The sequence below is a fragment of the Amphiura filiformis genome, chromosome 20, assembly GCF_039555335.1.
Source record: "Amphiura filiformis chromosome 20, Afil_fr2py, whole genome shotgun sequence".
Taxonomy (NCBI): Eukaryota; Metazoa; Echinodermata; class Ophiuroidea; order Amphilepidida; family Amphiuridae; genus Amphiura; species Amphiura filiformis.
The window spans coordinates 9,246,664-9,259,405 of NC_092647.1; the positions used below are offsets into that span (position 1 = coordinate 9,246,664).

Below are 12,742 nucleotides of genomic sequence, written 5' to 3' on the forward strand. Positions count from 1 at the left end.
TTCTCACTAGTGGTATTTCGATTCAGAAAATTAATTTCAATTCAATTCAGATTCACTTTCTTATTACCGGTTTATAAAATCATTTTGATGCAATTTCAATTCAATTCTTCTCTACTTTAAATCATTTTGATTCAATTCCAATTCAATGCATAAAACTTACTGCTAACCAATTTCAATTCCAATTCACAGCATTTGAATTCAATTCCAATTCACAGCATTCGTATTAATGAACATTCGATTCAATACATTGAATTGAAATGAAAGAATAAAAACAATGAATTGAAAAGAATTTAATTGAATTCAAATTAAAAAAAAGTTTCGATTCACTTCACTGAATTGAAATGAAAAATGGCCTAAATCAAATTCAATTCAATAACAGTTATCACAATATATAATATGGGAGTAAGAGGGCCATAAAACCACGTTTGAAATATATAATGATGTAAAAATATGAAAGAAACAAAAAACAAAACAATAACAAACAAAACAAAAACAAAACAAAAACATAAAACAAAACAAAGACAGAAAAGAAAAGAAAAGAAAAGAAAAGAAAAGAAAAGAAAAGAAAAGAAAAGAAAAGAAAAGAAAAGAAAAGAAAAGAAAAGAAAGAAAATAACGAAAGAAAGAAAACAAAATAAAGAAAATATGAAATATATATAAATGGAAAGATAAACAGAAAGAATGAAAGAGAGAAAGACAGAGAAAAAGAAAATATGCAGGCCTACTTCTACATGCTTTATGTTAAAGACGAAATTAAATGACCCGAATATGAAAATATTTGATCAAAGACGAAATATATTTACACATTAAGTTGATAACCCCTACATTGGACGAAATTTAAATACATTTGGACGAAATTAAATGAACATTGTATGAATATGTTTGATCAAAATATGAATATATTTGACCAAAGACGAAATTTAAGTTTACAAATAGACAATTCAAAATTTTATGGACGAATTCAAACTTAACGGGATATTAAATATAACGAAAAATGTGTTAAATTAACTGAGAAAACCTATATTATAAATTAAAATCACAAACCGCGAAAGATCGCCAACAACTGCCGCTGAATATAGATATCCAACTAGATTTCCCCACAGGGCTATAAAGAACCACAAACCTTGAAAGTTGGATATCCAACTACATTGCCCCGCAGGGCTACAAAGAATCACACTCCACGAAATATGGATATCCAACAAGCTTAAACTATAAATTAAGCTCCCGATACAGGACAGTTAAAATCACAAACCACAAAAGATCGCCGACAACCGCCGCTTAATAGGGGTATCCAACTAGATTGCCCCGCAGGGCTACAAAGAACTACAAACCGTGAAATTTGGATATCCAACCAGATTGCCCACAGGCCTATTGATTATAAAGAACCACAAACCGCGAAATATGGATATCCAACAAATTAAGACCACAAACCGCGAAAGATCGCCAACAACTGCCGCTCAATATTGATATCCAAGTAGATTGCCCTGCAGGGCTATAAAGAACCACAAACCGCGAAATTTGGATATGGAACTATTGCCCCACAGGGCTTCAAAGAACCACAAACCACGAAATATGGATATCCAACAAGCTTAAACTACAGATTAGCTCCCGATAGAGAGCAGGACTTAATGAGGGAAATTAAAACCACAAAACACGAAAGATTACAAAGAACCACAAACCGCGAAAGACTAGATTGCCCGCAGGCCTATCGATTATAAAGAATCACAAACCACGAAATACGGATATCCAACAAGCTTAGACTATAAATTAGCTCCCGATAGAGGGAAATTAAAACCACAAATCACGATATTCAACTATATTGCCCCGCTGGGCTACAAAGAGCCACAAACCGCGAAATTTGGATATCCAATTAGATTGCCCGCAGGCCTATCGATTATAAAGAACCACAAACCGCGAAAGATCAACAACAACTGCCGCTCAATATTGATACCAACTAGATTGCCCTGCAGGGCTATAAAGAGCCACAAACCGCGAAATTTGGATATGCAACTAGATTGCCCCACAGGGCTACAAAGAACCACAAACCACAAAATATGGATATTCAACAAGCTTAAACTATAAATTAGCTCCCGATAGAGTGCAGGGCTTGATGAAAACCACAAACCACGAAAGATCGCCGACAACCGCCGCTTAATAGGAATATTCAACTAGGTTGCCCGAAGGGCTACAAAGAACCACAAACCGCGAAATTCGGATAGCCAAGTAGATTGCCCCGCAGGGCTACAAAGAACCACAAACATTAAAACACGATTATCTGGGCACTTAGACGCTTCCGTAGTGTAGGCTTAAATATATGCGCATTTACCAGTTCCGACATGAAGTAGGCCTAAATCGGATTTACTCTATGTGTGTCTCTCTGGCATTGTCAACATTGGGTGTGTTGTTCATATTTACATTTTCTTTACATATTTACGTAGCCTTGAATAATTAAAGTATATTAAAATGTTTATTGATCATTGTGTACGCCTCTGAACATTACAGTCACACGTGACGAGCAAGTTTTAAAAATAAACAACTGAAGTTTTGTTTAATTATTTATTGTCATGAATCAAGAATAGCAACTTCAAACATCCATTTTTCGTTTTATTCGTTTTATGGTGCACTTCGTAACCTGATGACCTTCCAAGCTTGGAGCTGCTTGGCTACATTCATAAAAAGAAAAGAAATGTACCAAAAAAACATTGACAACGTAAAGAAATCAGCAAGTTAAAAAAACCCACCTCGGCTCACTTTTTGAAACTTGGTCCCATTTGTAAAAGTTACTGATTTAAACTTTATCATATTTATATAAATTTAAAACATTTCCAGAAGTGTTAGGTATCTTTAATGTGCAGATGCGATATTAATTTGTAAGCTTTCTGGAACGACCTGAAAGGTTATTATCTTGTTCTTGCATGGTAAGCCAATATCCTATTGTGTTTTGTTTTATAATAATCATGATTAACATGATTAATGATTGAATTAAACCAATAACAAGTAGGCTTGTAATTTTGTTGGAAATGCTGTATTCTGTTGAAATAAAATAAAAACACTGATTTGCTGTTGGTGTTCAAAATGGGACCAAGTTTCAAAAAGTGAGCCGAGGTGGGTTTTTTTAAACTTGCTGATTTCTTTACGTTGTCAACGTTTTTTTGGTAGATACATATCTTACTTGTCACCAATGTGTTATAATTTTTGAGAAAAATGCAAAAATAGGCATAAATTGGCCAGGGGTGTAGTACCCCCTAAAGTTTAGTCTTGACTCTTTTAACATAGATTGTTAAGCCCTGACCTTGATGTCTGTTTTTAACTCGCCCTTCCTGAAGATTAAAGAATGCAATCCCAACCAAAAGATTGTCTACATTTGTAAACTGCATATCTACATGCACAACTGAATTCCAATTACCGGATCTCTTTGCAGTCCAATCCATACATTCTGATATCCATTATTGAGCATAAGAGTTTCTACAAACGCCTCATCATATCCATCATTGATGGTAGCCAGAGCAGCACCCTCATCAGCACACATCACCTTTGCATCCTCATAAACCCTGGCCAAAGTGTCTAGTCTAAAACAGGACTCAAAATAGGACTGGTAACCAGCTCTGGAACAGTCACTGTTGAAAGTTGGGTTGGGTCCATAGATTGGGTCTAGAAAATTAACACAGCAGATGTTAGTAATTTAGTTAATAATACACCAGTATTAGTGCATTAATTTTGTCCAATGTTTGGCTTATGAGCATGACTGGAATTTGAGGCAAGAGGCCACATGTTCAAAAGAAGTGAAGTGAAATGAGTCATAAGGTGCTGTAAATAATCAATAAAAAGTATCTGTTCTCTCCATTACTGCATTCCAATTGCATGTCAGGTGTAGTGAGTGACAATGCAGTGGTATGTACAAAGGTGGGAGAAGGGGTAAAGAAGAGTCCTTTTGTTGGTCAGTTGGTAGAAATGCACTCAGTTAGGGAAAATGAAAGAAAGTCAATGGAAAATGAAGGGTATGTACATTATAGGTGTTAAGGTAAAGACTTTATGGCATTAGCAAATTTGGTTTGCTCTGTTTTGCTCTGGTGAGTGACATCATTTTTCAAAATGGATTAGCTCCTGTTTACTAGCTCCAGGTGACTGTCACCCACCCACATCAACTGCACCACCCACACATCAACTGCACCACCCACACATTTCCTCCCTCCCATCCCCACCCATCAACTGCACCACCCACACATTTCCTCCCTCCCTCCCCACCCATCAACTGCACCACCCACACATTTCCTCCCTCCCTCCCCACCCATCAACTGCACCACCCACACATTTCCTCCCTCCCCTCCCCACCCATCAACTGCACCACCCACACATTTCCCCACCCATCCTACCTTCCCTCAGCTACTCACCTACAGGTCTCTGACATAAATAAGCTCGTTGAAGACTACAATCCACATCATCCCATTTGCCTGGATGGTCTGGGTCATTGGTCATCTCAACACAGTCTATGTCATCCTGAAATCAATCAGCAATCAGACACAAGGTAATTGAAATTTTTTGTATTTCTTGTAACCTGTTGTGAAGGTATGTAGTCCGCTACACTGACACAATGCTACCACAAGAAGGTGAGTTGTGTGGCCAATCTACACTACCCCAATCTATGGAATATTCAATGAATTTGATATCATTGATATAAATGTGCACCAGAACACCAACTTACAGAATTCATAATAAACATTTTCCAAAATTTTTCACATGTGGATATCCAGTGGCAGGTTAAGCAATTTTACCCTATTATTGGCCTAAAAATAATTCTGTTCCAATTCTGTCTGTGCAGCATTTTTGTTTTATTTTTGTTATGTTTTCCCATTATGTGTAAAACTTGCGCCGCATATGCTGATTTCTTTTCATCTATTTACATATCTGTCCCCTATATTACCACACCCTTTACAAATACAAATACTCTTTACTCCCAAACCTCATATATAAACATCCCCACACACTCACCCCACATACACAAACACAAATGGATGAATACAAATTATTATTTATTTAAACCTACGTACAGGTCTAGTAGCAATACCATCTGGTTGTCCAGCTGCCCAGTTGGTATAGTCTAATGTGGTCTCATCAGTCCAATGAAATTTACCAAATGAGCCTCTATCACTCAGACCTATCCATACATTCAGATCTGCACTGTTCTTCATCAAAGATGTTATCAAAGCTGAATGCAAAGAGCAACAAGCAATAATTATTTTCCGAGTGCCTCCTGAGCAGATTTGAGGAGACTTGCCATAGGCTTCAACATAACAAGTCCAGGTTTTTAGATATTTTCTCACAACATCAAGAACTATCTTAAGAACCACTGAACCAAATACGGTTATGAAAATTACACAATTCTGAAAAGTTTGAATTTTCAAAAAAAAATGGAACTTAATAGTAGGAAACTCTCTTTTCAGAAGGCAATGATTCCTAGAAAAGTGGTTTCTTGCCTTTAAGTACTGTTATTTTTTGCCATTTTCTGCCATTCCTTTTCCCAGATCGGCACCAGATAAATCAACCTTCCTTTTACGCACTATTAACCAATCAAGGGTTGTGGGCAGTTTGATTGACAGTGATGTTACACACAAATTAGTTTTTTTAATTCTGTCTAGGATTATAGTTTGACTTCTTTGCTACTTGCAAGGACAAAATATCCAAATAGAAACACAAAATATGTGTTTCTAGCTTTTTTTTTTAAATCATCAAATTTACTTTGTTTAAGAAATACAGCAATGTCACCAAAATTAATGATATTGTCCACGGTTGAATAACAACACAAATAACAAGGAATCACTTGAACATGACTGATATCATTTCTGTTATTAGTGTTTAAAAAACTCATGCAGGTGATGAAAAGTACGTAATAGGGATGACTCATAACATCACGGATTGCTATAGAATGGTGTACACTCAGCTGGGCACAGCACTCAGTTTTGAAAACTGCACTTTGCATGACTTAAGCATGTGTGACTTTTGTGAACTCATGCATGCATAAGTTGGAACTTGCACAGTGATAAAATTGAATGCTTCTTGCCTATTACAAGCTGATCATAGTACAATGTATACCAAAAAAATCTGACCAGGAATAGAATGTTTTGTTTGAATTACCCCTAGTCAGTTATATGAGTGTTGATTTGTAACCTACCCTGTACTCCCTGGTGATGTATAGATGCTAGTTCACCGCCAGGATATTGCTGACAAGCTGTCCTAGCATTCTCCCAGCCCAGCTTATCAGGTGTAGATAAACCTAGCGTGTGGTAACATATAGACCCTAGACGGTACCAGCCTGATGGACAACCACCCTCTGTTGGTGTTGTTTGTGGCTTTGTGATTGGCATTGTGTTGTCATACTGCTTCTTGCAGACAAAGGCTTGCTTGATACCACATGCCATGTCATTCCAGCGACCATCTAACAGGATAAAGGAAGGGTTATTGAGAGTATTAGTTATTATAATTATTTCAAAGATTTATTATGCATTTCCAAAAAGATCAATGTGCTTTACATCTTTAGGCAAAATACATACAAAGTACATGTACAAGTGACATGTTATCAAACCTGATATAAAAGTAGCATTAACAATTACAACAACAAAATTCAAAATAAACAAGAAATATTAAAACCTGTACCATTAAGGGCTTTGTAACCCACCTTTGCAGACACACCAAATTGCATCATGAATACAAGGAATGTTCTTCAGATATCAAATAAAATTTTATTTATTGTGATATAATACAAATTTTATGGCAAATTAGAAAAAAACATAATAAACAGTAGCCAAAATGAGAAACAAATGACTATGGCTTAAAAATTCTAAGCAGCACGTATGTGAATGGCAAGTTGTTCCACAGTCTGAAAACAAGAAATGAATTAACTCCAAAGGATCGTTTAGTTGGGGTATGGCAAGAAGAGTATGATCTAGGTTAAATCTGAGTCCTTGACATCCTGTATTTAGTAGGGATATCTTGTAAATAAATAAGATTTTAAATTAGATAAAGATAAGATTTAAATTAAATTTGTTGCTGGACAGGCAAGCATTGCAACTCACAAATGAGAGGGGTCATGCTGGTGCATTTGCTGATCAGCATTGCAACTCACAAATGAGAGGGGTCATGCTGGTGCATTAAATATATAGGATGCGCCACTAATCAATCAATTTTGACCAAAAAACGGCTGATTTTAACAAAATTTAACAAAACAATATTCTCAAAATTCCAAATGTGGGTTGCCGTTGGTCAGGCTCTGAAAATGGGGTTAGCTAGTTTTATTTGACTCACTATCAAATACTTCCATTTCAGCACATGCTTCTTGTCCATCCCAGTCATTAGGCTCGCCAGGGTTCCAATTCACATAGTCAACATCACTGCCATCTGACCAACTGCAAAATAACATTAATGAAATGTCACTTACACAGAAGTGATGGCTTTCACACGTACAGTCAGTCAAAATATACATTGGGTTTTGGCATGATGGAAATTACAATCAAATGCAGTATCACAGTACCACTTTTAAGGTGACACTGAATGTTGGTCCCAAGATTTAAAATCTTCTTTTCAGTTTAACAAATTGGGTCCTTTATCTTCAGAAAGCATACAGCTCTTTTTGAGGTCACTAAATCTGAAATAATAATTTAGTCTTGTTGATTCTAAGGTGGGTATTTTCTCAGTTTTTATTTTAGGTAATTGCTCTTTGGGATGCTGGCATTTCTCTTGAAATTATTTATGCAATTATCATGTGTTTCTGAAGTTGTTCATTAATTAATACTTCATATTAATACTTAACTACACTCAAGTTTCAAACACCAAGTTTCGTAATCTTTTAAGACCAGTGTTTACACCAGCCGGCCATCTCACCTGTAGTCATTGCTGCCAGACGTTTCTCTAAAGCCAATCCAATAATTAGGTACAGATCTTCTTACCTACCAGTGACAAGAAAACAAATGTATTATGGAATGGTATATTTACAGACTGACTGGCCCTGAAATGACGAGTACTACATATTCCAGAAAAATAAGGCACTCATTTTTTGGAAGTAAAAAAAATATTATCCTGTTTTGGCAAATGAAACATAGCTATTCCTAATCATTTACTTAGTAAAAAAAGTCAAATTTTGATTAAAAACCCAGATGTTTCTGAAAATAAAATGTGCAAATTTTATTACCGGAAAAGCAATAGGCTATTCCAGTTGAAATCCACACACACCCTTAATCTTCCACACAGGGAGTGTGAATTTCAAATGGAGTTATCTAAATGGGTGGTGGGTACATTTGAAAGCTACACACCCTGTGTCAGAGATTAATATCTTGTCAGATGGTGTACAGATTTCAAATGGAATAGCCCAACCCCGGGGGGGCCACTCAAATATGACAGTGTACGCATGCGTGACCAAATTTTTTTCAAACACCCCCTAAACGAGTTTTACCCTACCAGCAAATTTAGCCCCTTAATAAGGTAATTTAGTGTAGAATTTACCCCCTAATGAGTTTTTGGCTGGTGAAAATGCGACAAATGTACCCTTTTTGGACTCATAATTTACCAAAAATTTGAAAAGGTACCCTAAACAAGTTGTCCAGTTTCAGAAAACTACCCTTATTCTTGAAAATCACTGTTTTTAGACCCTAAACGCGTCACGCGCAGAATTTGCCTTGCCTAAAAAAACACCCCTTTTACTTGTTTTTTTTTGGTCACGCATGCGTACAGACCATTTATGTGAGTGATCCCCCCGGGAGCCCAACACAGACGGATTAATTGAAAGTCTGTAAGTATTTCTATTCTCCATGAGCAAACTGTAAAATGAATTCCAAAGCTATGCTTGCAATGTTAATGCACACAGCCAATGCACTATTTCCAAAATAACCAGAGAAAGGTGATTTGCAATTATTGGAGTTTATATCAAGCGTGTCATAAGTGGGGAGTCTGTGGTGCCCATGGGTGCCCCACTTTTTTGCATTTTTGGGGGCTCTTTTTTGCCGTTTCAAGTAATTTTGGGCGCCCCACTTTTTGTCACCTTGCTACATGCCTAGTGTATATCACTGTCATGTGCATTGATGTGAAATAAGCCAGGCCACATTCTTTTTGGCATAAACTGGATTTTCCCTCAAGTATTATTCAATGTTTCAAAGGATAAATACCAGAGATATACCAGGGGTAATCAGTAGCTAAAAGTGTGTAAATGCTGGGCTTCATTATTCCATAAACTGGGATATTCTAGCTTGCAACAGAAAATACCATTAGTGATATTCTACTTACAATAGAGTTGATAAAGTTCTGTTCTGTTGAGCTATGAATTGATGCCAGATAACCACCCTCTGACATACAGTAGTTGTTGGCATCAGTCCATGTCCTCACTGGGTTTCCTATAGCTCCACTCACATAGTAACAGTATGGATGCATGTAAACCCAGTTAGGGTTAGTTGGACAAGGTGTTGCGGTAGGTACTGGTGTTGTTGGTGTAAATGGAATCACTAATTAACACACACACAAAAAAAGGTATATCAACAATTATACACAGGCATGTATCTGTCAACCTCCCCCCAAAAAAAAAAAAAAAGAAGAAAGAAATAATAATAAAATAAATGGACTTCTGCATATGGAGTAGCAGATCCGGGCGGACTAGTCCTTCCATGCTTGGCAGAGTTGCTTTTATGTCCACAAATTGTGCATTTCCAAAAGCTTTAGGAAATATGGGTGCAACAATTTTGTGGTGGTAACGATGCAGGAATGACTGCCCCCTTCAGATGCTGGCCTGGATGGATTAGTGCGCTTGTCTGCAAATATGCACTTTCAAGTAGTTCAATGCTGTAGAATTATGTGAAAATTTAACTAAAATGTCAAAGTATCTGATGAATTGCTAGTACAATCACCATTCTTCATGATACCCTCATTCCCTTTATATATATATTTGGACATCTTAACCAGATCAAAAATTAATCCATGGCATGCTGAGGTTATTCGAGTCAGAGTGACATTTATGGAATTTATATGGATTGAGTTAATAAAGTTTTATATTATACCATAAAGATGTTGTTCTTGACTTACTTTTAGGCATTTTGCAAACATAAGCAGCCCCTCTGTAACAGTCGTCATCATACCATTTACCATAAGCATCATCAGTGAATTCTACACAATCTTGTGGGCTGCCATCTTGACCAACTCCACTAGGTTCGCCATTAGCCCAGTTAACATAGTCTACAGGTGTACCATCCTCATACTGAAATTCACCTATCAAAATATACAGAGGCCATGGAATGTATGAATTCTACACAATCTTGTGGGCTTCCATCTTGATCAACTATATTACACCACCATTGGCCCAGTTAACATAAGTTGTGTTCATAAAATCTTGAAGATCCCCATGTGCCTGTCCACACGACTCAATTACAGCCTGGAATCCTTGAGTTTTTTAATACCTGATGACATCCACTCTGGGATTGCAATAGGAAACTTACTGTAACTCATCTAGTGGTTCGCTCAACACTCAAGAATTGCAAAACATATGGATCCTTCACATAACATGAGCATCACTTGGGGAAATCGCGAAATCCCCCTATATTGCTTGGGAATAAATTTGGTGGCAAACTTAGGGATTGGAAATCTTGTTTAACTAAACTAAAAGCCCTGTGTGTGGACGTGCCTATAGTCTACTCTGCTTATTCTAATGAAATTCATCCATCCAAATAACCAGAATCATTATTTGTAGAATAGTGGTTAACCAACACTACAAGAATAAACTAATTACTATTGTTGTGTGCTTGTTCCTCTTACTCACCTTCAAACCCTCTTCTCAAACCCAGCCATATGGCTCTAACACCAACAACTCCCTGAGCATTCTGTCTCACAAATTCATTCTCTTGTTTACTGTGGATGCTAGCAAGATGAGCACCATGAGCTCTCTGACAATCATCATTGGCCTCTGGCCAAGAAGCAAAATCTCGATCCAAATCAAACTTGTAGCACCAGTCTCCATAAGTCAGCCAGCCTTCCAAGCAGACCCCCTCTCCTGGTGCATGGGTTGTGGGTCTTGGAGCTGTAGAGTAATAATATTACAGACAAAGTATACATTACAAAACAAGGGACAACAAAAATGAATTACAAAAAATAATCATGGTTTATAATACAAGTTTGGAATAGCAATTGCTCATACTTGAAGCATCCTACTTGGTACGAGGGGCGGTCAAAAAGTTTGTAGAACTCGGTATGCTACTTTGTTGCACGGTATCGAGTTTGGCCTCATTTGAAACCTTGTTCCTTCAAAACATTAGTGCAAAGATATTAGATTTTTGCTTCACTGTATATGGGCAGGACACTCTTCAGAGGAAGCCTACCTCCATGAATTCACAACTACTACCAGAAGTGAATACAGGGTCATCATTCACTCGGTCGGACATCCGGGAACATTGTCCCCTTCGTCCCCTTTGCACAAGCGCGCATAGCAACCAGATCAAGAAAGGGGAACTGGTTTTACAAGGCTATTTCCCCTTTGTGACATCAGTCCGACCAAGAGAATGGAAATTTCTCTGGACGATGGTGAAAACTCAAATGAAATTTAACAATGTACAGTTGCTGTAAATGGAAATGAAGTCCTTGATATTCAACAGCAATGAAATGGTTCTTAGAGTTCAAGAATGGAATGAGCGCCCTTGAGATCAAAGGTCCAAAAGACTTGCTGACGTCACCATTAATGATATACGGGCTGGTACAGTGACATTGATAATAAATAAAGAACTTAACAAGAAAGATGAACTAGCCACGAAGTATAACAGTTCTGATGAAAGTGTTTAAAGTAAAATCCATTAACATTTGGATATTCCAGGGTGTCTTCTAGATGGAGGTCCGTGAATCTTCATGCAAAAATGATGCCAGTTGACTTGATCCAGTCCACACCTGCTATACACCTAGAATGTATTTAGCTAGAGGTAATGAGGCATACATTAATCACTGGAATTATGAGTCCATTCAGTGGAAGCACCTGGATCTGCCACCCCTAAGAAGATCATCACTCAGTCACTATAGGTCAAGGTCTTCATCTCTGTTTTCTGAGATTCAGGGAGTCTTGATGACAGGTTATTTGTCAAATGAAAGTATAATCATAGGCATATATCATACAGTTTTGATAGCAAAATTGAGGCAAGCCATCAAGTGAAGAAGGTTGATGGTAGGAATGGGTCTGTTCTCGGATTGTGTCCTGTGCATTATTCTCAGTTTGTCAAGCTGCCATTCACAACAGAGAGGTCAAATAACTAAAACAACCATATTGTGGTCTAGGCATGACATGCGCGTATTTTGGGGGTGGGGGCTTTGAGGCGCCAGCCCCGGGTCAAAGTAGAGGCGGCAAAAACGAAGGGCGGCGGAAGACGAAGGCGCGGCAAAAACAGGGCGGCAAAAAGGAAGGGGGCGGCAAAACGAATTAGCAAATAAAAAGGGCGCAAAAAATTGGAACAGCATAAAAATATTGAAAAAATGTTGCTTTTAGGGCGCTATCGCCTAAAATCCTTTCTTTTTTTTTTTTTTTTTTTTTTTTTTGCTCTTCACTTTTTCAAACGACCGTGAAAAAAATTGGGTCAACCTTTTCGGGCTGTTAAAGAAGGGGCGGCAAAATTGTTTCTTCTTCAGCCCCCCGGGGTTGGGGCAGCCACGGTACGCCACTGCATGAAGCTGCAAGCTTATAAATAAAACTGAGCAGGCTAGTAAAAGTAAACCTGTCTGTGATTAGAAAATCAAG

General features: G+C 37.5%; 1 protein-coding gene across 1 annotated transcript in view; it reads right to left on the minus strand.

Moving 5' to 3' along the window:
• Window positions 1-12,742, minus strand: part of LOC140143035 (uncharacterized) — a 131,812-nt gene that overhangs the window by 7,279 nt on the left and 111,791 nt on the right. The window contains exons 40-48 of the mRNA XM_072165077.1: window positions 10,790-11,047; window positions 10,060-10,242; window positions 9,271-9,485; window positions 7,876-7,940; window positions 7,300-7,400; window positions 6,170-6,433; window positions 5,049-5,206; window positions 4,392-4,497; window positions 3,407-3,651 (exon numbers count right to left, since the gene is read on the minus strand). Coding sequence (XP_072021178.1) covers window positions 3,407-3,651; window positions 4,392-4,497; window positions 5,049-5,206; window positions 6,170-6,433; window positions 7,300-7,400; window positions 7,876-7,940; window positions 9,271-9,485; window positions 10,060-10,242; window positions 10,790-11,047 — 1,595 coding nt within the window. The remainder of the gene's footprint in view (window positions 1-3,406; window positions 3,652-4,391; window positions 4,498-5,048; window positions 5,207-6,169; window positions 6,434-7,299; window positions 7,401-7,875; window positions 7,941-9,270; window positions 9,486-10,059; window positions 10,243-10,789; window positions 11,048-12,742) is intronic.